The sequence below is a fragment of the Chrysochloris asiatica genome, unplaced genomic scaffold, assembly GCF_000296735.1.
Source record: "Chrysochloris asiatica unplaced genomic scaffold, ChrAsi1.0 scaffold00064, whole genome shotgun sequence".
NCBI classification, from domain to species: domain Eukaryota; kingdom Metazoa; phylum Chordata; class Mammalia; order Afrosoricida; family Chrysochloridae; genus Chrysochloris; species Chrysochloris asiatica.
This window is the reverse complement of record NW_006408582.1, coordinates 16446309-16472576: the sequence shown is the minus strand read 5'-3', so window position 1 is coordinate 16472576 and position 26268 is coordinate 16446309. Positions and strand designations below refer to the sequence as shown.

General features: G+C 42.2%; 1 protein-coding gene across 3 annotated transcripts in view; it reads right to left on the bottom strand.

Moving 5' to 3' along the window:
- Positions 1–26268, bottom strand: part of GFRA2 (GDNF family receptor alpha 2) — a 139350-nt gene that overhangs the window by 11028 nt on the left and 102054 nt on the right. For all 3 annotated transcript variants that reach the window (XM_006864415.1, XM_006864416.1, XM_006864417.1), the window contains 3 exons: positions 8938–9047; positions 8023–8163; positions 2141–2313 (listed from right to left, as the gene is read on the bottom strand). In XM_006864415.1, coding sequence (XP_006864477.1) covers positions 2141–2313; positions 8023–8163; positions 8938–9047 — 424 coding nt within the window. The remainder of the gene's footprint in view (positions 1–2140; positions 2314–8022; positions 8164–8937; positions 9048–26268) is intronic.

Sequence of the window (26268 nt, the reverse complement as noted above, 5' to 3'; positions counted from 1 at the left end):
ATATATATATATAGGTCTGCAGAGTCATCAGGCATTGAGGAGGGCTGGAGGGGTGGCAGGCACAAAGCCACATCTGTGAACATTGTTGAGTCCACGATGAATCCCAGGAGAGCTTTAGGAAAGGTCTGGCAGCCACTGAGTCAGCATCTCCCCAGGTGAGCCCGCCCTGAGGGGCTGGGTAAGGAAGAGGGACATGGAGAAAGCTGCCATGTGGACCATTCTGAGTAGTCAAAGTGGTCACAGACAGGTGGCATAGCCCTGACCAGCAAAACTGCCCACCATTCTAGCATGAAATTGAGCTGGTGATTGTCTGTGGAGTAGGACCCCAAACCCCATGCTGGCAGCTACTCAAGCATGGCCAGTGTAATTAGAAACTGCCCAAGGGTGACACTGGCATCTCATCCCAAATCAGGAAAGGCAGACTAATTGAGGGTAGCAGACCATGGGAAAGCTGTATGTAAGCTGAGCCTTACATGAAGGCACTTGGAGGTCAGCTGGTACAGAGCGGGGGATCCCACAAGGGAGAGGAAGGGAAAATGTGAAGAGGGCTTCCTTGACCAGGGCTGGCTCAAGCACACGAGCCTGTAGCGCAAGGGAGGACCCTGAATGTCTCTGCAAGGCCCAGTTGAAGCCTTCATCCTGGCATTATGAATGCATACTGTTGATGCCCAAGGAGCTCTGGTAGCGTAGTGGTTACGAATCAAGCTGTAAACCACAAGGTCAGCAGTTCGAAACTACCCATTGTTCTGTGGGAGAAAGATGAGGCTTTCTGCTCCTATAAAGATTTATAGCCTCAGAAACCCTGTACAGGGTCGCTATGAGTCGGAACCAACTCCATGGCATATAACAACAACAACAACAACTGTTGATGCCCAAGAACCTGCCACCCTATTCAGACTGGTGCCTTCATTGTCTCACACATATCCAGGACTTGTTCTCTCCCCTGCACCTATGTATAAGCTGTACCCCTAGTGACTGTCCTTCACACCACACCCTGATCTTTCCTGGGCGATTCAAGTCACAGCTCCTGTATCCCCTACCTCCCAACACCTCACTGCTTCCTTCATCCCCTGCTCTCCCTGATATTCTGTATGAGGTTCTCTTTTAAATTCTTTGTATTCGTGGGTATGATCATGTGTATGTGTACATCTGTGTGTGTGTGTGTGGTCTATCTAGAACCAATCTCTTAAGCATAAAACTTATTGTCACAAATGGTGTGCTGCAAGGCAGAGCTGCTCAGCAAAGACACAGGCTGAGTGGGGCACCCTGTGATGTGTCTCCACAAGGTCACATGTCTCCTCTATCAGAATACTGGCCACGGTCCACATCTGACACCTGTTGAGTTGTTGGCCCTCCACAAGGCCATAAGGACCACAAAGCCCAGGACTGCGTCTATTTCATTCACCAAGGTATCCCTAGCATCTACAATGATACCAGGAGCCGACAGGGAATGCAATACATATTGGATGGGTTGGTGAATGGATGGATGGATGGGAGGATAGAAGAAAGGAAGGACAAACAAAAGAACACCATGAACTTTGGAGCTGTGTGTAGTTTTGAAATCTGAATCCATCACTAACCAGCTGTGTGACCTTGGGTATTCACCTAACCTCTCTGGGACAGTCTACTTTGTGTGAAACAATACTAATTAGCTCACTAATGTGAGGATTAAATGAGATAGGCCGTGAGTCTGCTAGCACACTACTTGGTGACTGTGTAGTACTGGCCGATTCACAGCAACCCTGTATAAGGTTTCCGAAGAGCGGCTGGTGAGTTTGAACCGCCGCTTGTGGTTTAAAATGAACTTGCAGTCCAGTGTTTATCCTACAGTGCCACACCAGGACTTGGTGACTAGCAGGTGGTTAATATATGGTAACCATTACATTTCTTTTGTACCCTGTGGTATCCAGCACAATGCTTTGATAGGTAGGTCTTTAATACTTGCAAGATGCAGGCCCAAATTAATAAACACATGAAAAAGACCCCCACCACTTCCTCCATGCCTCTTGGGTCCCTGCTCACTCCCTAGCCTCCAGGTTAACAGTAACCTCCCACCCCCACCCCCCCGCTGTCACTGTGCTCCTCTAGGGTCTGCGCCTGCCCTGTTCCCTTTCCCTTGCTCAGATCCAAGCTTCCTCACCTGGACGGAAGTGCAGGTGGTGATGACGCTGGTCCCCAGGCCAGTGCTATCACTGAGGTCATCTGGCAGAGATGGGATCTTCTCCACCCGAGGGGCCTGGGTGGCCTGGAATGAGGGGTTCTTAGGGGACAGGTTCACATCTGTGCCATTGCCAAAGGCTTGGATGGCATTCCCTGTTTGTGGGTTGGGGGAAACAAACATACAGAAAAATCACAGGCCATCTTGACCATGTCTCTCTCTGCTCCTCACCCAATGATGACTTTCCCTGTAATAATTTAGAAATGGGATACATGTGGATATCCACATTTAACTTTGCTAAAGCTATCTTTCAGGAACCTGCAAAGGTCTCATATCTAGAGAAAAAAATAGAAAAGGAAGGTTGAAAAAGGCAGAAAAGCCAGAAGAGAAAGATATGCATGTAGTAAGGAATGTAAGAAAGAAAAGGAGGAAGATGTGAGGGATGGGGAGCCTAGAGGGAAGAGCATGTCATACCAGGATGGTGAAAGCTACTGTCTCAGTGGCATCTAGCACTGCAGACCGCAACTTCCTTCAGGACCTTCTCCACTCCAGCTCTCAGATACAGACACTCATGGCATCCTTGCCACCTCAGATGTATCTTGCTGCAGGCTTCCATTCCAATGGCCCTAAATTCAACCCTCCCCTTCTTCACACCATTCACTTTCCTTGGGTGCTTTCACCCACTCCCATACTTCGCTGCTCTCAATTAGCACTAATTCTGAGGACTAACTAATCTATCCTCATGGCAAAACTGTCCTCAAGACTCAACCTTACGACAAAGTGCCTACAGAAATCTCTACTTCCATATTCTATGTTGTTGTTAAGTGCTGTCGAGTCAGTTCTGACTCATAATGACCCTTTGTAGGGTTTCCAAAGAGTGGCTTGTGGGTTTGAGCCAACGACCTTGTAATTAGCTGTACAGTGCTTATCCTACAGTGCCACACCAGAACTCAATGCCCCATTCACACTTCAAACTCATGATGTCTAAGGTTCAACTCGTCGTCTCTCTTGACTATTTCCAACAGTGCTTTCTCTCCTGTATTCCCAGTATTGAAGGTGTCTCCCAAGTCAGGAACCTGGTGATCACACATGATACCTCCCTAACTACCTACTTACAGTCAATGAATCCTACCTCCTAAAGATTTGTCTACCCCATCTTTTTTCTCCTTCCTTTCTCTCCCCAAAACAACCACAACAGCCTCTGGCTGGACTCTCTGTTACGTCATTTGTCATATATCCCCATACTCTATTCCCTCCATACTACAATAAGAAATAAGAAAAATATAGATCTAACTCCAACACTATCTGTATAAAGCCCTTCAATGAACCCTGCACCCCTCCACTACCACCTGCAAAACAATCAAATCTAAACTCTTGGTCTACAAGGTACGTCATGAGGGCTCTATCTGGCCAAGGAGCACTCTCACTCTAACCTTCTTTAATGTTATAACAATGCTAAATTGTTTGTGGTTTCTTCAACTCACCAGAGTTTTCTATGAAGCTCTGTCTTCTGCCCATGGTAGGCTGGAATGCCCTTCCTAATCAATACCCAACTACCGGTCACTGGCTACTCCTCTGAGACATGCACATGCCAGGGCAGAATGTCCCTCCTTCAGGCTTGACTTGGTAATCCCTATCGTGAGTTTCTGAGGCAATCGGCCCAGACTTCTGGTCTTGTATGCCTTGTCCTATACTGTGATTGCTGGAAGATTTCCTGATGTTTACCTCCATCAGCTTTACAGGGACTATAACCTGCATCTCCAAATCCTGCGTGTCATAAAGAAATGAAGGGTTAACAGATGCGAAAGAGGAAGAAAGGAAGAAAAGAAAGAGGGATGGAGTCTTCAAGGGTAGCAGTGTATCAGAAAGGAAAGATTAAGGCAGACACAGTGTGACTGTGACTAACCTCTTTCTCTCTAGACTTTGAATTAGGGATATGGTGACTTGAAAAAGAACATCACCAACTCCAAGAAAAAGAAACTCCTTAAAAGGAGAAGTGAAAGATCCTGAAGTTCTCATGAGAGGCCTGAAGTTCTCAGGATAACAGACTAAACTCTTTAACCAGAGGCAGAAGATTTGATGTAAGTGGTAAACTGGGGTTGGTACAATGAGACAAGAGCACAAAAAGTAAGGTCCGGGTAGGCAACATACAATTACATTGCTGTTGCTTGTTGTTAAGTGCAGTCAAGTCAGTTCTGACTCATGGCGACCCTGTACAGGGTTTCCAAGGAACAATTGGTGGATCTGAACTGCTGGTCTTATAGTTCACAGTCCAATGCTGATTCTACAGCACCACACCAGGATGTTGTTGTTAGGTGCCATCACATCTATTCTAACTCATAGCAACCTTATGCACAACAGTCCTTCATCATCCTCACAATTGATAAACTTCAACCCACTGCTGCTGTCATTATGTTAATCCATATCATTAGGGGTCTTCTTCTTTTTTGTTGACCCTCCACTTGCTAAACATGCTATTCTTCTCCAGGGATTGGTCCCTCCTGATATTATGTCTGAAGTATAAGAGACAAGGTCTCGCCATCCTAGATTCTAAAGAACATTCTGGCTTTTCTTCTTCAAACATGGATTTATTTTTCTAGCAGTCCATGTTACTTTTCATATTCTTCTTCAACACAATAACTCAAATGTACCAGTTCTTCCACAGTCCCTCTGATTCACTGTCCAATTTTCACATGCATATGAGGCTATGGAAAATACCATGGCTTGAGTCAGGCACCCTTTAGTCTTCAAATGACATCTCTGCTCATGAATACTTTAAAGAGGTCTTCTGCAGCTGATTTGTCAAATGAAATAAGTAGTTTGATTGCGTGACTGCTGTTTCCATGAGTGTTGATAGTGGATCCAAACAAAATGAAGTCTTTGGCAACTTCAATCTTTTCTCCATTTATCATGAAGTTATTTATTGTTCCAGTAGTGACGATTATGACTATATTTACATTGAGGTGCAACCCATACTGAAGGTTGTGATCTTTGATCTTCATCATTAAGTATTTTAAGCTCCCTTTGTTTTTAGCAACCAAGATTGATTGTATCATCTACATATTGCAGGTGGTTAATGAGTCTTCCTCCAATCCTCATGCCACGTTCTTCTTCGTATAATTCAGCTTCATGGATTATTTGTTCAACATACAGATTAAATATGTATGGTCAAAGAATAAAATTCAGGCACACACCTTTTCTGAGTTTAAACCATTCAGTGTCGCCTTGGTTTTTTTTTAATAACTGCCTCTTGGTCTATGTACAGGTTCCTCATGAGCACAATTAAGTGGTCCAGAGTACTCATTCTATTGCAGTGTTGTCCACAGCTTGTCATGATCCACACAATCAAAAGCCTTTGCATAATCAATAAAACACAGGTAAACATCTTTCTGGTATTCTCTACTTTCAGCCAACATCCCTCTGACATCAGCAATGGTATCATTCATTCCACGTCCTCATCTGCATCTGGCTTGAACTACTGGCAGTTCCCTGTCACTGTACTGTGGCAGCCATTTTTGAGTTATCTTAAGCAAAATTTTACTTGCGTGTGATTTTAATGATATCGTTCAATGATTTCCACAATCTTTTGGGTCATGTCTCTTTGGAATTGGCACAAACATGGATCTCTTGCAATAAGTTGGCCAGATAACTGCTTTCCAAATTTCTTGGCATAGATGAATGAGTGCCTCCAGTGCTGAATCAGTTTGTTAAAAGATTTCAATTTGTATTCCATCAATTCCAGTGCCACTGGCTCATTGTCATATGCTATCTATTGAAATGGTTGAACATCAACCATTTCTTTTTGATACAGTTATTCTGTATATTCATTCCATCTTCTTTTGGCGCTTTCTGCATTATTCAATATTTTATCCATAGAATCCTTCAATATTGCAAATAGAGGCTTGAAATTTTTCTTCAGTTCTTTCAGCTTGAGAAATGCTGAGTGTGTTCTTCCCTTTTTGTTTTCTAACTCCAGGTCTTTGCACATCTTATTATAATACCTGACTTTGTCTTCTCGAGTTGCCCTTTGACATTTTCTGTTCAGCTCTTTTACTTCCTCATTTCTTCCATTTGTTTTAGTATCTCTATACTAGAAAGCAAGTTTCAGAGTCTTATCTGATATCTACTTTAGTCTTTTCCTTCTTTCTTGTTTTCTTAATGACCTTTTGCTTTCTTCCTGCATGATGTTCTTGATGTCATCCCACAATTCTTCTAATCTTCGGTCATTAGTGTCTAATACATCAAATCTGTTCTTGAGATGATCTCTAAATTCAAGGTCATATTTTGGCTCTTGTTTTAATTTTCTTTAACCTCAGCCTGAATTTGCATATGAGCAATTGATAGTTTGTTCCACAATCTGTTCCTGGCCTTGTTTGGGCTGATGATATGGAGCTTTTCCACCATCTCTTTCCATAGATGTAGCCAATTTGATTTCTGGGTATTCCATCTGGTGAAGTCCAAGTATATAGTCATCTTTCATGTTGTTTCACAAAAGATATTTGCAATGAAGAAATCATTGCAAAATTCTATCATGCAATCTCCAGCATCATTTCTATCACCAAGGCCATATATTTGAACTACTAATTCTTCCTCTTTGTTCCAACCTTTACACTCCAATCACCAGTAATTATCAATACATCTTGATTGATTGCATTTTTTATCAATTTCAGACTAAACAAGTTGGTAGAATTCTTCAAGTTCATCATCACTGGCTTTAATGGTTGGTGCATAAATTCAGTAATAGTGTATGGATATTATCCTTGTAAGTGTATGGATATTATCCTATCATAGACAGCATTATACTTCAAAATAGATCTTGAAATGGTCTTTTTTGATGATGAATGTGATGTCATTTCTCTTCAATTTGCCATTCCTGGCATAGTAAAGAATCTAAATGGCCAATACTGACTGGTCCATTCCAGCTCACTAATGCCTAGGATATCAATTTTTATGTTTCATTCATTTTGACAACTTCGAATTTTCCTAGATTCTTACTTAGTACATTCCATGTTCCAATTATTAATGGATATTTACAGCTGCTTCTCCTCATTTTGAATTGTTCCTGATCAGCAAATGAAGGTCTCGAGGGCTTTTCTCCATTTGTGTTATCATGGTCAACTCTACTTTGAGGAGGCAGCTCTTCTCCAGGTATATTTTGAGTGCCTTCCAACTTGAGGAGCTCATCTTCCAGTGCTACTACATCTGACAGTATTCTGGTGCTTTTCCTCATGTTTCAATATTCAATATTCTTATACTATCTGACAATGTTTTACTGCTATTCATAAGGTTTTCAGTGGGTAAAGATTCTAAAGTAGTCCACCTCTCCTTCTTCCTAATCTGTCTTTGTCTGGAAGCTCAGCTGATACCTGTCCACCATGGGTGACCCTGCTGGTATTTAAAATACCAGTGGCATAGCTTCCAGAATCACAGCAACTCACAAGTCACCACAGTACAACAAACTGACAGACAAGTGGTGGAGATATATATATATATATATATTCAAAATCTCATAGGAAAATAGAATTGAAAGATAATGGAAATTTGCCACGAACTTTTTGAAGCCCCCATATATAGAGAGAGAGCTCTGGTAGCATGGTTACGAATTGGGCTGTGAACCGTAAGGTCAGCAGTTCCATACTACCAGCAGCTCCGCGGGAGAAAGATGAGGCTTTCTGCTCCGGGAAAGATTTATATAGGGTTGCTATGGATCGGAACCAATTCGACGGCACTTAACACCCACAATATATATATATATATCATGCATATCACTGGCCATTCCAATGAAGGTATAAGGGAATGACTAAGACCTGACTCTCAGGGTCACAAGTGGCTCCTGGGAAGTAGGAGAACATTCCAGGACTTACGGAGACATGGGTTTTCAGTGAAGTCCTTGAGGAACTTCTCACATTCTTCCTCCATGTTGCCACTCCCATGACAGCTACACCAAGGAGACACCACAATGCCAGTGGGACTGGAGTCCACATAGTTGGGTGTCATATCAAATCCTGGACAGGGAGAAAGGAGAGAGGAACAGTCAGATTTCCCCTTTGGGCTTCCAGATCCCAGGTACAAAAAAGCAAGCAAACACTTGGTATCACCCCCCTGGAGTCTTCCTGCCCTCAAACACACATACATCCCATCTTACAGTCCTAACTCAGTGTTACTATCCCGGTGGCCATAAAGGGCAGCAGGGGATGGAGGAGTCAGAGGCAGATAGGATGTTTGGCTTTTCAGCACCATGAAGGCAGAGATACTCAGGAGCTCTCTTGCTGAATGTGGACCCTTGCTTTCTCCTTTTCTAATGAAGAGTGTGTTTGAGAATCTGGGAGACACAGGCTCACAACCTGGTTTGGGTTTCAGTGACAGCATTTAATAACTATGTAAGCCTGGGCAAGTTATTTAACTTCTCGAAGTCTGTTTCCTCATCTGTAAAATGGATATATCAATCAGAACTGTTCTAAGAATTAAATTAAATATGTTCGCATAGATTAAGCCTATGTAAACTGCTGAACCAAAAACCTGGAATGTCATAACCATACAGTAAATGTTACCTTTTGTTATTGTTTCAAAAGCCATTTAAGTCCTCAGGGCCCTTCTTCCCCTATTATAAAAAGCTGGGACCCTCCACCTTGATAAAGAGTCAGCCTATTCTCCAGTTTCCCATTGGAGTTCTATCTGAGGGCAAACTTACGCTGCCTCTATCTGCTGACTCAAGCTGGGCTTCAGCTCTGCTCCACTGAGACATGGACAACAAGGAGTCACTCAGGGGAGATGCTTACCAATCATGCCAGCGTAGGAGCCCAGACATGCCTGGTAATTGTCCGCAGGGCAGCTAGTGAGTGTCTGGTAGGAGGCACGACAATTGGTGTGGAAGTCTGCCAGCCGGGACCTGATGTCAGGGAGAAGACCCAAAGGAGAAAACAGAAGTTGAGTCTGGCAGCTTTCCCGTCCTTCTCCACCCAGCCAGGGCCATAGTGCCTCCTTTCTACAATCTCCAACCACAAGAGGATGCCAGGAAGGGAGAGTGGGAGTAACCAAGTCTTGGGGGGACAAGCAGTTTGCTCCCTCCCTATCAAACATTGAGTTCTTTGAGGATAGGAACTTCCCAGATGCTTAAGAACTGTCCACTCACTAAAGGCATGTAAACACCTCATTCAAAATGTATATTTTATTCAAAGGAATATCAAAAGAGCCCAGGGTGGGTAGAGAATGGATGGAAACAAAATAGGGGAGTGGGCTCCACCTTCTGTTTGCTCACACTTCTGGCATGATCTTGCCCAAGTCCTTCAACACATCACTCTTCTCATCAGTAAAAGGGGTCCAATAATGCCTCATAGGATCCATCTTAGGGTCAAAGGAGCTAGCTACAGGAAGGTAAAAGTGTCCCCTTAGTATGAGATGTCCTTTTGGTCATGGGGACATTTCCATCACCTGTCACCTTCCCTAATCTCACCTAGACAGAATTAATATATTCATCATGAGAACCCATACCTCTCTATACCCCATTCCTCTATATTGAAAGCTACAACACTGCCTCATAAAAGCTATTCACAGCTCTGTGCTCCCCGCCTATCAATGAGCTGCTTGAAGGTAGACAGTGTCTGTCTTGGATAGGGCCTGGACATGAAGAACTACATGCATCACAGGGCACCCAAGTTTACTATAAACAGCAATCACACAAATGGTTACCATCAGCCTGGGCTGGGGTAACCCAATCAAGTCAAATAACAGTAACTATCACCTTTTATGGAGTCCCAGTATGGCACTGTGGGTTAATGCGCTGGACTGCAAGGTCACTTTCAACTGCAAGGTCAGCAGTTCAAGCTCACCAGCTGCTCCTCGGAAACCCTATACAGGGTCTATATAAGTCAGTACCGACTTGACGATACCTTGCACAGGTTAGGGCCATTTGCTAAGTGTTCCTCAAGTATCTTGGCATCTGTATCTCACAGCAACTTCAAGAAGCAAATACTAACGTCTTACTAAATAGTTTCCCAATGATTGTCATTGGGAATAAATATGTGCTTAGTGAGAACTCAATATGTAGCACCTCAATAAATATATGTTCCATGAAAACTCTATGGTAACCCTATAGAGAAGGACCAGAAGCCAGGTCCTCTAACTCTCTTACCTGTGCTCTTCCCACACCATAAAGATGCACTGAGAGTACAGACACAAGATCCCTGAATGCAACACCCATTGTAGAGAAGCCTACATCTAACCACAAAGTCAAGCTCTCTCTAGTTCTCCACTGGAACTGCCTCATTTGAGAAAACAATAGATAGATAGATGAGTTTAATGTGGTTGCTACTATATTTCTTACTGTCTCATGCTGTCTTCTGGGTCTAAGAGGTTTTCAGCACAGAGACCCTGGATCCAAAAGATGTGCTCCATTACAGACCTTTCTTCTTTATTTTAGTGAGGCCTCCTTCAAGCTCTGTAGGATGGCTTCTGCTTTTATAGACAAATGGCTCAATCCTATGGAGCAGATTTAATGTGCCCTATTCCTGGTGTGGCATTGTGGATTAATGCACCAGACTGCAAAGCCATTTGAACTGTAAGGCTGGTTGTTCAAGCTCACCAGCTGCTCCTTGGAAACCCTACACAGGGTCACTATGGGTTGGAACCGACTCCACAGCACTTCACAACAACAACTCCTCAGAAACCCTACACAGGGTCGCTATGAGTTGAAATCAACTCAACAATATTTGACGACAACAACAATATTTTCATAGCAGACTGACCAATCTCATCACTGGACTAAACTGGCCAATCCTTTGACAAGTGGTTCCATTTATTTGCATAAATGATATATTCTGCCAGCAGGGACTGGCTCCTTCCCTGGACAAAAGTAACATGTTTCTCCAAAGGATTAGGGCAACTGCAACAAAAGAAAAATGCAATAACTGCTAGGGACGCAGGGGAAAACACTTCCAAACTGTTTTCTTTTTCTCCCCTTTTCACAGAACCAAAGCAAAAGGTCATCTAAAAGAAGTCATTTCACCAGAGGGAGCTACAGCAGAGATGGAAAGAGACTGAGAAAGGAAAGAGAACAGAAACTTTCCTTGGAAAGGAACCCAGTGCCTGTTGACAGAGAAATGCCCACAAAGCAGGCACAAGGGGTCAACAGAGAAGACTCTAGAGTGTGCCCCACCTGACCTCACCTTGTCCCCTCACCACCAGAAAAATTCAGGTTTACCTAAAGGCTTATGGTCCCAGGGAATGGCAGTCTACAAATGGAGGAAACCCTCCGGAGGGATTCAACTGCAAAGAGACCTGGTGTGTTCCAGGCTCCTTCAGTCTGAAAACGTAGTGAGGAGCAAGAATGTTAAGACGACAAACACCAAATCAAGAGACAGGAGGCATGAGTTCTAAATTCAACTCTGCCTCTGACTCGCTAGGTGACCTTGGGTGAGTCCCTTAATATTCTAGGATCTGATGTTCTTATTTATCAAATTAATAAAAAGTACTTTATGTTTACAGTTTAAAAGGTCATTTCACATCCATCTTTTATCACTTAATCCTTACAAAAACTCTGTTATTATTCTCCCATTTTACTGATGAGAAAGTTGAGACTTAGAGGACTAACGACTTTCCCCAAATCACAGAGCTACTTAGTAATGTGGCCAAGGCTCAAACTCAGGACTTCTAACAACAAGCTGGATGCTCCTGCTGCCAGGCCCCACCACTCCTAGGCAAGAGGTGGGTGTAGAGAGCGTCAAAGGTCCTCCAAAGTCAGCATTCTGTACCTGTGTAAAATTCATTTGCCTTCCATAGCAAAGAGGAAAACTGCAATTGTGCCCACACTCCCTTCAGCTACTCCATAGGAGAAAGATACAGTAGTCTGTACAGATTAGAGCCTTAGAAACTCTGTTTTGTCCTATAAGGTTTTTATGAGTTGATTTCATGGCAATGGGTTAGTTTTCTGTTTGTTTGCCTGCTTTTCCTTTCAGTTCATATATTCACCTTCTATGTCCTCATCTCCAAGCCCCAAAATAGAGAAAAGCAGCATTTCCAACCAAGTCTTTCCCTCCTACAGAATAAAACATGGTCATGTGTACGACGGCACTTAACAACAACAATAACATGTGTGGTAAAACCCAGCATCTTGCCTACTCTCCAGCTTTGTATAAGCAAATGAGAGAGCAGAAGGACCAAGGATTAGTCATTTGGGAATTGAGAAGTCCTGGTGTGATGTTGTGGGTTAATGTGCTGGACTGCAGGGTCAGTTTGAACCACAAGGTCGGTGATTCAAGATCACCCGTTGCTCCCTGGAAAGCCTACACAGGGTTGCTATGAGTTGGAACTGACTCGATGGCACTTAAGAACAACAAATGAAAGGGTAGATGGGAGGGGGTGTAGACTCTGTCCAATTCCGAGACCTCAGAGGTGGTCTGAGAGACAGTAACAGATATGAGACTCTAACAGGCATTGGGAGGCACAAGAAAACAAAGCAAAAATCCCTGAACACCTTCAGAGCCTTCATTGTTCACTTTGGCCAACTGCCCAACTCCTAAAAGAGAAAGGAGATACAGAGTCAGGTCACTCAACTGAAGAAGGCTACAGACAAGCAGTGTAGAACCAGAACTGAGATCTGGCAGGATGTGAGGCAAGGCGTCAGAAAGATTATGAGCAAAGCCACAATCAGCATCTTCTTCCCACAAAAATCTTCCAAATACCATCTTTTAGTTGAAAAAGACTTCATTGCAATGCCGTATGATCATACATATTGGTCCTCCTCCCTCGCATGCCTCCCAAAGACCTATTTTCAATTTCTCCCCATGAAGCCCTTTCTGACCACCCTCTCCCCACATTGATTTTTCCCATCTCTGTATTCCAGCTACACATATATATAGTCTGAACCAGGCAATTTAACACTTAATTGCACAGAGACTTACTAAGATTGCCCTGTTTGGTCTCTCCAACTGGAACATATGTTCCTAGAGTGGCAGACTCTATTTATTTCCACATTCATATCCTTCACAGTCCCTCTGGGAAGGGACAAGGTGGCAGATACCCATTCATCCATTCCTCAAATATGTATTGCACCCCTACCTTTTTGACTGATGGATTGAGAATGAAAATCGCAAGCATTCTAATTCAAACCCAGAAAGAACAACCCAGGTAATAAGGTTAGGCATGTATGCCAGCCACACCAAGGGTCATGGCATGAATGAAAGTCAATTCTTGGTTTATCTGTCTAAAAGGCACACTCTACCCACTATAGCAGACTCTCGAGGGCCTGGGCTCTATCTTCAGCCCCAGCTCAGCCCAAAGGAGGCTTCTCTTCCCTTAAGCGGGGCTAGTCTCTGGTCACTGGACACTGGGGACCCTGTGGATCTTAAGTGGGCTCACCATTCATTAGGCTTCTCCTCATATCACAGGGCCCCCCAGGCTGGAGAAAGAGTGGATGAGAATGTGGTTTACTACTGCAAAGGCCATTTGGAGATTCCCAAATGCGAGAGGATTTCAAAAACTTCATTGAAATGGAATGAAAAGATATTGGAACATTCCCATGAACTCTTTGAAGCCCCCTCCTATCAAGACAATCTTGAGAAGATATGAGAGCAGAAGTAGTAGGTCTGGAAATAAAAGGTGGAAAAGTTCTGGAGCCAGGTGGAAGTGGCTAGTTGGATCCTCAGGACTGAGGGGAGGTGAGCGGGACCCAGCTGCTCACAGGGTCAAGCAGTGTCTGTCACTTGGTCAGAAAGCACCTGTTCTGTGTTGTCCACTGACCGTGTGACCTAGGGCAAGCCTGCCCTTTTGCTGAGGCTCAGTGTTCCCAGTCCTCAAATGGGGAGAGCTGCACAGATCTATTTCACACAGAGGGAGGCAATGAACAGCAAACCAGACAATGGCTGTGAGAGAGCAAGATAAGAGACATCATTATTTGCCTTTTCTACCAAGACTTCTCATCCCATGCTTTGTACCTGCCATCTGCAAGTGCAGGCAGTGAAAATTTTTCTTTGGTGTCTGATGTGGTTGTGTTGTTGTTAAGTGCCAGTGAGTCCATTCCAACTCATAGAGGCCCCATATATGATTTTCTTGCAGTTTGCAGTCCAGTGGTAACCCTACAATGACACAAAATAACTGCCTGTCCTGCTCAGGTGGATCTGGATCCCACATGGGAAGGCAACATGACCATATCAAGGAGAGATGGTTTCCTCTGCCTCTCATTCACTGTCAGCCTCAAGGGTTAGCCTGGAGACCCCAGGCAAATCATGACCTCCCAGCCCACCCTCCTCTCCATCCCATACTGAGAACACAGGAAGGAAAGCACAGGCCCTTGAAGCCAGGCAGCATTCCCAAGGTCCCTTTGCCAGTCCCTGAGATGAGTCCCGGTTAAAGCATCATCTGGCTCCTAGGCGACTGTGGCCTACTTCCTGTACCAGCAGGTCCTATCAGCGCCAAGGCCTCAGGAGAGGAAACTACTCAGAGCAAAGGGAGGGGGAGGAAGTCAACCCAAGACCACAGACAGCAGAGGGGATGGGTGAAGTGAAGGGAAGCAACTAAGCCTTCTGTTTTCTCATTTCTCCATTCTAGAATCAAGGCAGCCTTGGCAAGCAAATATGACAAATGGGCTGTTTCAGAGGTTGGCATGTCCAAGTCACCAGGAGACTTTGATTGCTCAGGTTTCTCTACGCCCCTTAATACACGATTAAGTTCACAGTAGCGGGCTCTCTCTGTCAGCAGTAGGGACCAAATGGTATCAATTTCCTTCAAGCTCTTTACGAGCTCCAACTCCAACCACAACATGAACCAGCCGTGCGAGCACTCATAGCCCCAGCCCTGGTAGATAACATTCTCCAAGGCAAATGTTATCCTTTTCATAATACATGATGAGCCAGCTGGTAATCTCTACATAATCTCTGGGCCAGATGTCACTCTTCCTTTGTGTGTACCATGAGTTCACTGGTTCCTTGGACTCCATTCTTTCTTCCCGAAACAGACTTTGCAAGGATCAGCCCTCACCATGTGTTCACTTTCTATCTTTAAAAGCCCAAGAAGGCATAAAGAAAAGCATAAGAAAAAAAAAAAAAGAAAAGAAAAGCATGGAAGAGAAAGTCAGACAGACAGCGATACATAGATATAAAAACAGGGAGCAAGCAAATGAAACAAAATGAATGCAAGCCAAGTCCATTTCAACTGGAGATCCATTGAAGAGTGCCAAATGAGCTCAAGGCAGCAGGTAGATCTGTCCAAAAACCACAAACCTTCCCTGGGATTGTTTCATCAGCTGCTGGAGTCTGTTCAATAGAAGGACAGCAGGCATAGGGAGAGGTAGAATGATCTCCAATTTGATGATAAGGTTACCAGATTAAATACTGGATGGTCAGTAAAATATGGATTTCAGATAAACAACAATTTTTTTTAATTATCATGGTAAATATACACATAGGAAAACATTGCCATTTCAGCAATTTTTGCAGTGACATTATGTTTGTTTAATAAATACGATTTGTTTTAAAATTGTATTTATTAAATTGTATTTATTAAACATTATGTTTAACAAATACAATTTAATAAATAGAATTTGTTGTTGTTGTTAAGTGCCTTAGAGTTGGTTCTGACCCATAGTGACCCTGGAGGGTTTCCAAGGAGCTGTTGGTGAGCTTGAACCGCTGACCTTGGGGTTCAATCCAACTTTGCAGTCCAGCACATTAACCCACAGCGCCAGACCAGGCCTCCTAAACACAATTTAGTATAGGTCTAAAATAGGAGCCCTGGTTGTACAGTGGTTAAGTGCTTGGCTGCAAACAGAAAGGTTGGAGGGTCTATGGAAAAAAACGATGTGGCACTCTGCTTCTATAAACCCTATATGGCAGTTCTACTCTTCCTATAAATTCACTATGAGTCAGAATTGACAGGATGACAAGTTTTGAGTTATACTTTTATAAAAATAAAAATAAAAAGTCATTGTTTGTGAAATTCAAATTCAGCTGGACAGACTTTTTAGTTGCCAAATCTGGCAATCCTATTTGAAAGATACATGTGAGTCTTAGTTATCTAGTGCTTGCTGTTGTTGCTAAGTACCATTGAGTTGGTTCTGACCCATAGTGACCCTGGATAGAGTTTCCAAGGAGTGGCTGGTGAGCTTGAACTGCCAACCTTGCAGTTCAAATGGCTTTGCAGTCTGGCGCATTAACCCACAGTGCACTACTGCTAGTATAGTAAAAATACCACAAGTTCAAGACTTTAACAAACAGAAATTTATTCGCAGTTTAGGAGGTTAGAAGCCAGCTCTAGGCTTTCTCTTTCTGGATAAAGGTTCTTGTCTCCTTTTAGCATCTGTGGAACAATGGAGATTTTCATGTGTCTTGATATCAATCTTCCCCTGGGTCTAGAAGGCTCTCATTATAGGGAACCTGGGTCCACTCCTAAGTCTTCTTGCTTGGTGGTAGTAGATTCTTCCTTCTCTGCTTGCTCCTCTCTCCTTTGATCTCTTGTAGGATAATAGGTGATGCAGATCACACCCTAGGAAAATTCCCCTTACCTCAGATCAGGGCTCTGACCTGAGTAAGGATATTGTATCCCTCCAAAACCCCCTTACAACTGATTGGCTGATCACATCAGATTACATCATGGGGAAAGAGGATATCATTATATAGCTGCCAGATTACACTATTACATATCTGCTAAAGCACTGAGAATCATGGCACAGTCAAGTTGATTCATAGTTTTAGGGGACAATTCAATCCATGACAATTTGCATCCAGCAAATGGAAAAAAGAGTCAAGAGTAAGTGTTCAGGGACCAACCTACATAAATATAAATTATCCAGATGGGCAAGGTGGACTTCCTAAATCATCTGAATGGGGGATCGCTGGTTCTCAAAGTGTGGATGACTAACCAACAGCATTAATACCACCTGGATATTTATTAGAAGTGCCAATTCTCCACACCCTACCCTAGACAAACAAGATATAAAATTTGCAGAGTGGGGATCAACAATCTGAGTCTCCCAGGTGATTCTGAGGCACACAAAAGTTTAAGAACCTCTGTATGGATTCCTGCAAAAATGATATAGTGATCATCACATATTTAAGAGCTGAGGTGGCAAGTATCCTTCAGACCTAACTCCTTTCTCAGCTTTAAATACCCCTATCATATGACTGGCACTGTGGTTTAATGCACTGGACTGCAAAATCAGTTTGAACCACAAGGTTGGTGGCTCAAGCTCATCAGCCACTCCTTGGAAATCCTATACAGGGTCACTATGGGTCAGAACCAACTTAACGGCACTTAACAGCAACAACAACATCATATGACTGGAGTCCTGGTGTGGTACTGCAAGATAATGCACTAGACCGCAAAGTCAGTTTGAACCTCAAGGTCGGTGGCTCTAATCCACCAGCTGCAACTGGGAAGCCCTATACAAGGTCAACTATGGTTCGGAACTGAATGGACAGCACTTAGCAACAACAAACATATGACTGGCCTACCAATGAAATGAAAATAAAGATTCAAGCCATAGCCCAAGAAGGCTCATGGCTACATGACAAAGGATGCATGCATATGCAAACACATACATATACATGCATACATGGATACACCTATCCCCACATAAACACACAATTATACTTGAATTCATGTGTCTCAGTTCTATGCTTTGGTCTTAGCCAAGAGAAAGTACGTGCAGCTATTATCACTGAGATGTATTCCCCTGGTCTAGATTGTAAACACCTTTCCAAATCCATACAGTTTCCCAAATTAGTCTGACCTAGGTTTCATAAGGATACATTTTTCCTACAAAACTCCAAAGGTGGCCACTGGATGGCTTTGGGTCTTGATGCTCTTGTAAACTTCCCAAAGCTCCCATTTCTCAGACTATACTTATGATGCTGCTGCCAGGAGAACAATGAATTTCTGCTGGTTGTAGAATATAAGGAGGAAGAAAGGAAGTAACAATGACTGAAGATCTATAATGTGTCAGATGTTACCATCATTTAATTTTATAAAAATTCCACAAAGTATACACAATCCACAATGAGGACACAATAGCTCAGAGAGAGAGAGAGAGTCGCGTACCCCATACTGGGGCAGGCACCTGCCAATACTAGCAAGGTCTTTGCTCCTGCTCTCTGCTGCCATAACCCACCACTGGCTAGCGGTGACTTCCAGGGGCAGCTGCCAGCACTGCCTGGTACAAATGAACTGGGCACTTGAATATTTCATCGAGGGGAAAAAAGAATTCCCAAGAAGTACAAATCACTCATGATGGGCGTCATAGACAATTTATGAAAATGCAGAGAAAATGGCTTTAATTGACCCAAGTGCCTGTGGAATGGCTTTCTGAGGTTCCCTCTAGCAGTGCGGGGTTTAGTTAAATGGGTTCAGTGTTATGTGACACCGAGAAAGGGGAAAATGGATTTCACAGACATGGCTGCTTGCTGACACCTCCAGGCCTCGCTGTGGAAAGACTGATCCTCCATCTTTTGCTGCCTCCTCCAGATGACTATGACCAGTTGTTCCATGATATGAAGTATCAGTTTGGCTTCCTTCCCTCATGTTTATTCTTTGACTGTACAATGGATACTTGGTGTTTTTTCTGCCCAGAAGAGCAGCTCCAATGGACAAGGAGTAGGGGAAGGAGATATCTTCTTCTCACCAGGTAGTTCCAATAAAGATTGCCAATTTTAGAAGAATAATGAAGGCAGGGGAAGGCACAGGGAGGAGAGCAAAAGAGGTAAAATACTGTAATATCTACAAACCTGCAACAACAGGGTAGATACAAAGAGAGATATACAGGCTGAATGGGTGTGGAAGGGAGAGTAAGGGTACACAATATATAGAGAGTAAGGGTACTGGTAGCGTAGTGGTTACGAATCGGACTGTGAACTGCAAGGTCAGCAGTTCGAAACTACCAGCTGTTCTGCGGGAGAAAGATGAGGCTTTCTGCTCCCATAAAGATTTACAGCCTTGGAAACCCTGTACAGGGTCGCTATGAGTCGGAACTGACTCCACGGCACATATCAACAACGTCAACAACACAAATATATAAAGGGTATGTGTACTTACCTTTGCTACAGATATGTATGTTAATGTGGTGGAGGATACAGGGGGCAAAATTATGAAAATTCATTGTTGTTAGGTGCCTTTTAGTCGGTTCCAACTCATAGCAACCTTATGCAAAACAGAACCAAACACTGCCCAGTATTGTGTCATCCTCACAGTCGTTGTTACTATGTTTGAGCCTATTGTTGCTGCCATGTGTCAATCCACCTTGTTGGGGGGTTTCCATTTTTTTGCTGGCCCTCCACTTTAGCAAACAGGAATTGATATCTCCTGACAACACAAGTACAAGAGATGAAGTCTCGCCATCCTTGCGTTCAAGGAGCATTCTGATTGCAGCTCTTCGAAAACAGACTTGTTTGTGTTTCTGGCAATGTTCCAAAATTCTTCACCAAACTTCCAATATTCTTCACCAACACCATAATCCAAATGCATAGATTCTTCTACATAGGTCTTCCTTATTCACTGTCCAACTTGCATGTGAGTTGAACAAAAACACAATGGCTTGGATCATGAGCACCTTCGTCTCCAAACCATTATCTTTGCTCTTTAGCACTTTAAAGAGGTCTTTTACAACAGATTGATTGACTTTTTGATTGCTGCTTCTATGAGCATTGACCATGTATCCAAGAAAAAGGAAATCTTTGACCACTTCAATCTTTTCTCCATTTATCATGATGCTATATATTGGTCTGGGGCGAGGAGGTGGGGAGGCATGAGGTGGTGATGGTGGTGGCAATGATTTTGTTTTCTTTACACTGAAGTGCAATCCATACTGAAAGCTAGAGTCAGTCTTTAGTCTTCATCAGTAAGTACTTCGAGTCCTCTTCGCTTCCAGCAAACAAGTTTTTATCATCTGCATATTGCAGGTTGTTATTGAGACTTCCTCCAATCCTGATGTCATTTTCTTCATATAATCCAGTTTCTCAGATTATTTGATCAGCATACAGATTAAATAAGTATGGTGAAAGGATACAACCCTGGAACACATGTTTCGTGATTTAAAACCATTCAGTGTCCCCTTGTTTTGTTCGAATAACTGTTTCTTGGTCTATCTACAGGTTCCTTCTAAACACAAGTGTTCTGGAATTCCCATTATTCACAATGTTATCCACAGTTTGTCATGATCCACACAGTCAAATGACTTTGCACAGTCAATACAGCACAAGTAAACATCTGTCTGGTATTCTCTGCTTTTGTCCAAGAGCCATCTGAGGTAAGCAATAATATCCCTAGTTCCATGTCATCTTCTGAATTAGGCTTGAATTTTTGGCAGCTCCTGGTTGATGTACTACTGCAACTGTTTTTGAATTGTCTTCAGAAAAATTTTACTTGCATGTGAAATTAATGATATTGTTTGGTGGTTTCCACTTTCTGTTGGGTCACCTTTCCTTAGAATGGGCACAAATATGGATCTCTTTCAATTGGTTGGCCAGGTAGCTTTCCTCTAATTTTCTTAGCATAGGCAAGTGAGTGTCTCCAGAGTTGCATCAATTTGTTGAAACATTTCAATTTATATTCCATCAACTCCTACATATTTGTTTTTCTGCAATGCCTTCAGTGCCACTTGGACTTCTTCCTTCAATACCATCTATTCTTGATTATATGGCACCTCTTGAAATGGCTGAATGTTGACCAATTCTTTTTGGTACAGTGTGACTCTGTGTATTCCTTCTATCTTCTTTTGATGCTTTCTGCATCATTCAATATTTTTCCCATATTGTTGTTGTTATATGCCATCAAGTTGCAACCCTATATAGGGTTTCTGGGGAGCAGCTAGTGGATTTGAACCACCGACCTTGAGGTTTACAGTCCAGTGCTTATCTTACAGCAATATACACCCATAGAATCCTTCAATATTTCAACTCAAAGCTTGTTTTTTGTTGTTGTTGTTGTTGTTGTTGTTTTTCAGCTTGACAAATGCTGAGCATGTTCTTCTTTTCTGTTTTTCTAACTCCAGGCCTTTGTACATTTCATATAATATTTTACTTGTCTTCTTGAGAAACTCCGAAATTTTCTGTTCAGCATTTGTACTTCCACATTTCTTCAGCTGTTTTATCTTCTCTGCACTCAACAGCAAGTTTCAGTTTCTTCTGACATTCATTTTGGTCTTTTCTTTCTTTCCTGCCTTTTGAATGACTTTTGCTATCTTCATGCATGATGTTCTTGCTGTCACCCTACAACTCTTCTGGTTTGGGGCCATTAGTGTCTAAAATGAAAAATTCTTAAGACATTAACAAATACCTTGAGACAAATTATTTTCTGGGCCTGAGGGCTCAGAATTATAGTCTTGGGGACACCGTGGTCAATTGGCATAACATAGTTAACAAACATATGTTCTACATTCTACTTTGGTGAGTAGTAACTAGGATGCTAAAAGATCATGAGTGGTCATCGAAGGTGCAACTATTAGTCTCTACCTTTGCAAAGAAATATGTGAACATCAGTCTCCATTACCCTGAGACCAGAATAACTGCATGGATATGGATTGCATCTCAATGTCAAGAAAACAAAAATACTCACCACTGGACCAATAAACAACATTCTTATCAATGGAGAAAAGATTGAAGTTGTCAAGGACTTCATTTTTCTTGGATCAACTATCAACACTCACAGAAGCAGCCGTCAAGAGATCAGACGACATATTGCATTGGGCAAATCTGCTGCATAAGACCTTTTTAAAGTATTGAAGAGCACAAATGTCAACTTGAGGACTAAAGTGCGCCTGACCCAAGCCATGGTATTTTCAATAACCTCATATGGATGCGAAAGCTGGACAGTGAATAAGGAAGATCGTAGAAGAATTGATGCCTTTGAGTTGTGGTGTTGGAGGAGAATACTGAAAGTGCCATGGACTGCCAAAAGAACCAATAGATCTGTTTTGGAAGAAGTGCAGTCAGAGTGCTCCTTGGAGGCCAAGATGGCTAAGCTTCGTCTCTCATACTTTGGACATATTGTCCGGAGGGAACAGTCGCTGGAGAAGGATGTCATGCTTGGTGGAGGGTCAGAGAAAGAGGAAGACCCCTAACGAGATGGATTGGCCAGGTAGCATCATTGATGGACTTGAGTGTGACAGCGGTAGTGAGGTTGGCCCAGGATTGGACATTGTTTCATTCTGCTGTGCATGGGGTCACTATGAGTCGGTTCCAACTCGATGGCACCTTACAACAACAACAACCTGACAACCACTACCTTGTGCTTGGAGAGATAATAGATAGAAGGTCCTTGATAGAGTGGGAGGAAATGTGGAACAAAATGAAAAATTACATATATTGAAAAGACGAGATTTATTGATTAGAAAGAAACTAGAGGAACCCAAGACTCTGGCCCTTAATCATCCTTCAGGTCTGGAACTGAACTCACCCTCATGCTTCAATTTTCAGTCAAGCGATAAATAAGCATATGGGGGTACAACAACACTAGTAAGCTATGCATACCATTGAATGGTCAACCATTAAAGCTTAAAAGGACAAATTCAGAATAGTCGGGAAAGAAGAAGTGGAAACAATCACAGGGAAGCAGTGGAGCAGATGACATTGTAGTGAGGGATTGCAATCACTGAAATGAAATGAAATATGTAGTTTGTTGGATGTCAAGCTGATGATGAGATCAATAAACTTTCACTCAACTCACAATCAAAAAGCTTGAAAAAAAAAAAAAAAAAAAGAGTGCCTATCTTGCACACATGGCCCAGGCTGGATGAATCATGTTGCTATTGTTGTTATGCGCCGTGGAGTCGGTTTCGACTCACAGAGACCCTGTACAGGGTTTTCCGAGGCTGTAAATCTTTACGGGAGTAGAAAGCCTCCTCTTTCTCCTGCAGAACAGCTGGTAGTTTTGAACTGCTGACCTTGAGGTTCGCAGCCCAATTCGTAACCACTACTCTACCAGAGCTCCTTTGGAAGAATGATAGACCCCCAATTTCCTGATCACACTGACTTGTCTATGGGTAAGGAAACAAGCTAGACCAATCAGGATTCTTCTCTTTAATGGACAGGCAAAGAAGAACATTCTTTTATCCCTGGTCATGAGACATCATGGATGTGAGCTCAGATATATTAGGACCAGAATTCTAACCTCATGGTCACACTAAGAAAAAATATGGAGGGCCAGTCTGCAAAGAGAAGCAGACACAAGAGACAAAACTAGAGATAGAGTCTTATTTGTAATTGAGCACTTACGATACAACCCTACCCTTCCTGTATTTTATCCTGTAAGTCAATACATTTTCTTTTGTAAAAGTTTTTCTTAAGCTAGTTGGGTGTCTCTTGTCACTTAAAACAAAAAGTTTTGACTATCACTTAGATTAGCTATCTGATTTTACATGCTGTTATCTACTCATGCATCTTATCTGTCAGTTCGCCTTACTATAGTGACTTTCATGTTGTTGTGATGCTGGAAACTATGCCAAGAGTATTTTAAATGCCAGCAGGGTCACCCGGGGTGGACAAGTTTTAGCGGAGCTTCCAGACTAAGACAAACTAGGAGGGAGAGGTGGTAGACTACTTATGAATAATCAGCCACTGAAAATCTTACAAACAGCAGTGAAACATTGTCAGATACAGTGCTGGAAGATGAAAACATTATGAATTGCAGCCAGATTTTGTCAAATACAGTGCCAGAAGATAAGCCCCTCAGGTTGAAAGGTACTCAAAAAATGACTGGGGAAAAGCTGCCTTCTCAAAGTAAAGTTGACCATTTTGAAAATGAGAAGAAATACGTGCAAAATATTGATTAATAATCATATGTGAAAAGCACAAAATACAAATCTAGGAAAATTGGAGTTTTTCAAAGATGAAATGGGATGCATAAAGATTGATAATCTAGGCATTAATAAGCTGAAGTGGACTGGTATTGGCTGTTTTGATTTCGACAATCATATGGTTTACAATACTAGGAAAGTCAAATTGAAGAGAACTATCACCTCATTCATCATCGAAAATAACATTTTAAGGTCTATCTTAAAGTACAATACTATCTGTGATAGGATAACATCTACACAAGGAATACCAGTTAATATCACTATTATTTAATTTAAGTACCAACCACTAAAGTCAGTGAAATTTCACCAACTTCTTCAGTCTGATATCAATCAAAATGCAATCAAGATGCATTGATAATTAGTGGTGGTTGGAATGTGAAAGTTGGTAACAAAGAAGGACCAGTAGTTGGAAAATATGGCCATGGTGATAGAAATGATGCTGAAGATGGCATGATAGAATTTAGCAAGACCAATGACTTATTCATTGAAGACACTTTTTACAACAACATAAAATGCAACTATACACATGGCCCTCACCAGATGGAATACACAGAAGCCAAACTGACTACATTTGTAGGAAGAGTCAGTGAAGAAGTTCAATATTATCAGCCAAAACAAGCCCAGGGACAGACTATGAAAGAAACCATCAAGTGCTCATATGCAAGTTCAGACTGAAACAAAGGAAAATTAAAACAAGTCCACAAGAGTCAAAATAAAACATTGTATATATCCCACTTGGTTTTAGAAATCATCTCAAGAACAGATTTGATGCATTAGACAACAGTGTCGGAAGAACAGAAGCGTTTGGGGATCATATCAAGAACATCACACATGAAAAAAAGCAAAAGACAGGAAAGAAACAAAAGACAAAAATGGAGTAAATTTCACAAGAGACTGAAATTTACTCCTGAGAACCTAAAACTAATAGAAGAAATCAAGAATTAAGAGCCGAACACAAAATTTCAAAGAGCAGTTCGAGAAGACAAAGTTAAGTTGTTATAATGAAATGTGCAAAGACCTGGAATTAGAAAACCAAAAAGGAAGAACCATTCAGTATTTCTCAAGCTGAAATAACTGAAGAAAACACTCAAGCCTCGACTTATAACATTGAAGGATTCTATGACAGCATATGATTAAGAGCCAATGGTAATGAAGGGAGAAGTTCAAGCTCCACTGAAGGCACTGGCAAAAAAGAAGGCTCTAAGAATTGATGGAATACAAATTCAAATCTTTTAACAAACTGAAGCAGTACTAGAGGTACTCACTCATCTATGCCAAGAAATTTGAAAGACAGCTACCTGGAAAACCAATTGGAAGAGGTTACTATTTGTGCCCATTCCAAAATGAAGTGAGTCAATGGAATGTGGAAATCCATGAATAATATCATTAATATCGCATGCAAGTAAAATGTTGCTGAAGATAATTCAAAAACAGTTGTAACTGTACATGGGCTGGGAACTGCCAGAAATTCAAGCTAGATTCATAAGAGGAAGTGAAATATCACTGCTGACATCAGATGGATCTTAGCTAAAACAGAAGATACCAAAAATATGTTTACTTGTGCTTTATTAACTACACAAAGGCTTTTGACTGTGTGGATCATCACAAACTATGGATAACACTGCAAAGAATATGTATTCAAAAACACTTAATTGTGCTCCTGAGGAACCTGTCATAGATCTAAAGGTAGTCATTAGAATACTGACTGAATAGTTTAAAATCAGGAAAGGTGTGCCCTTAGGTTGTGTCCTTTCACCATACTTATTTATTTTGTATGCTGAGCAAATAATTCAAGAAACTACGTTTGATGAAGAAGAATGTGACATTAGACTGGAGAAGGACTCATTGACAGCCTGCAATATGCAGATGATATGATCTTGCTTGTTGGAAGTAAAGAGGGCTTGAAATACTTACTGATGAAGATCAAAGACTAGAGCCTTCAGTGTGGGTTACACCTCAATGTAAAGAAAACAAAAATCCTAACAACTGGACTAATAAATAACATCATAAGTGGAGAAATATTGAAGTTGTCAAAGACTTCATTTTTCTTGGATATACAGTCAATGCTCATGGAAGCAGCAGTCAAGAAATCAAACAACATTGTAGCAAAAGGAGGGAGTGCTTGACTATGCAGTCCAGGAGCCAAGGTCCCTGGAACCATCAAGAGAGAAGAGCAGAGTGCAAGATCCTACCCAGAGAAGCAGTGACGCCAGAGATGGAGGCAGAGACTATGATGTGGAGAGATGGAGCGACTGGGGACTTTACACCCAGAGAAGGAGAAGGACTGTGTGCTGGTGACCAGGCGGCAGGCTTGCAGGGTATACCCTTTGGTTGG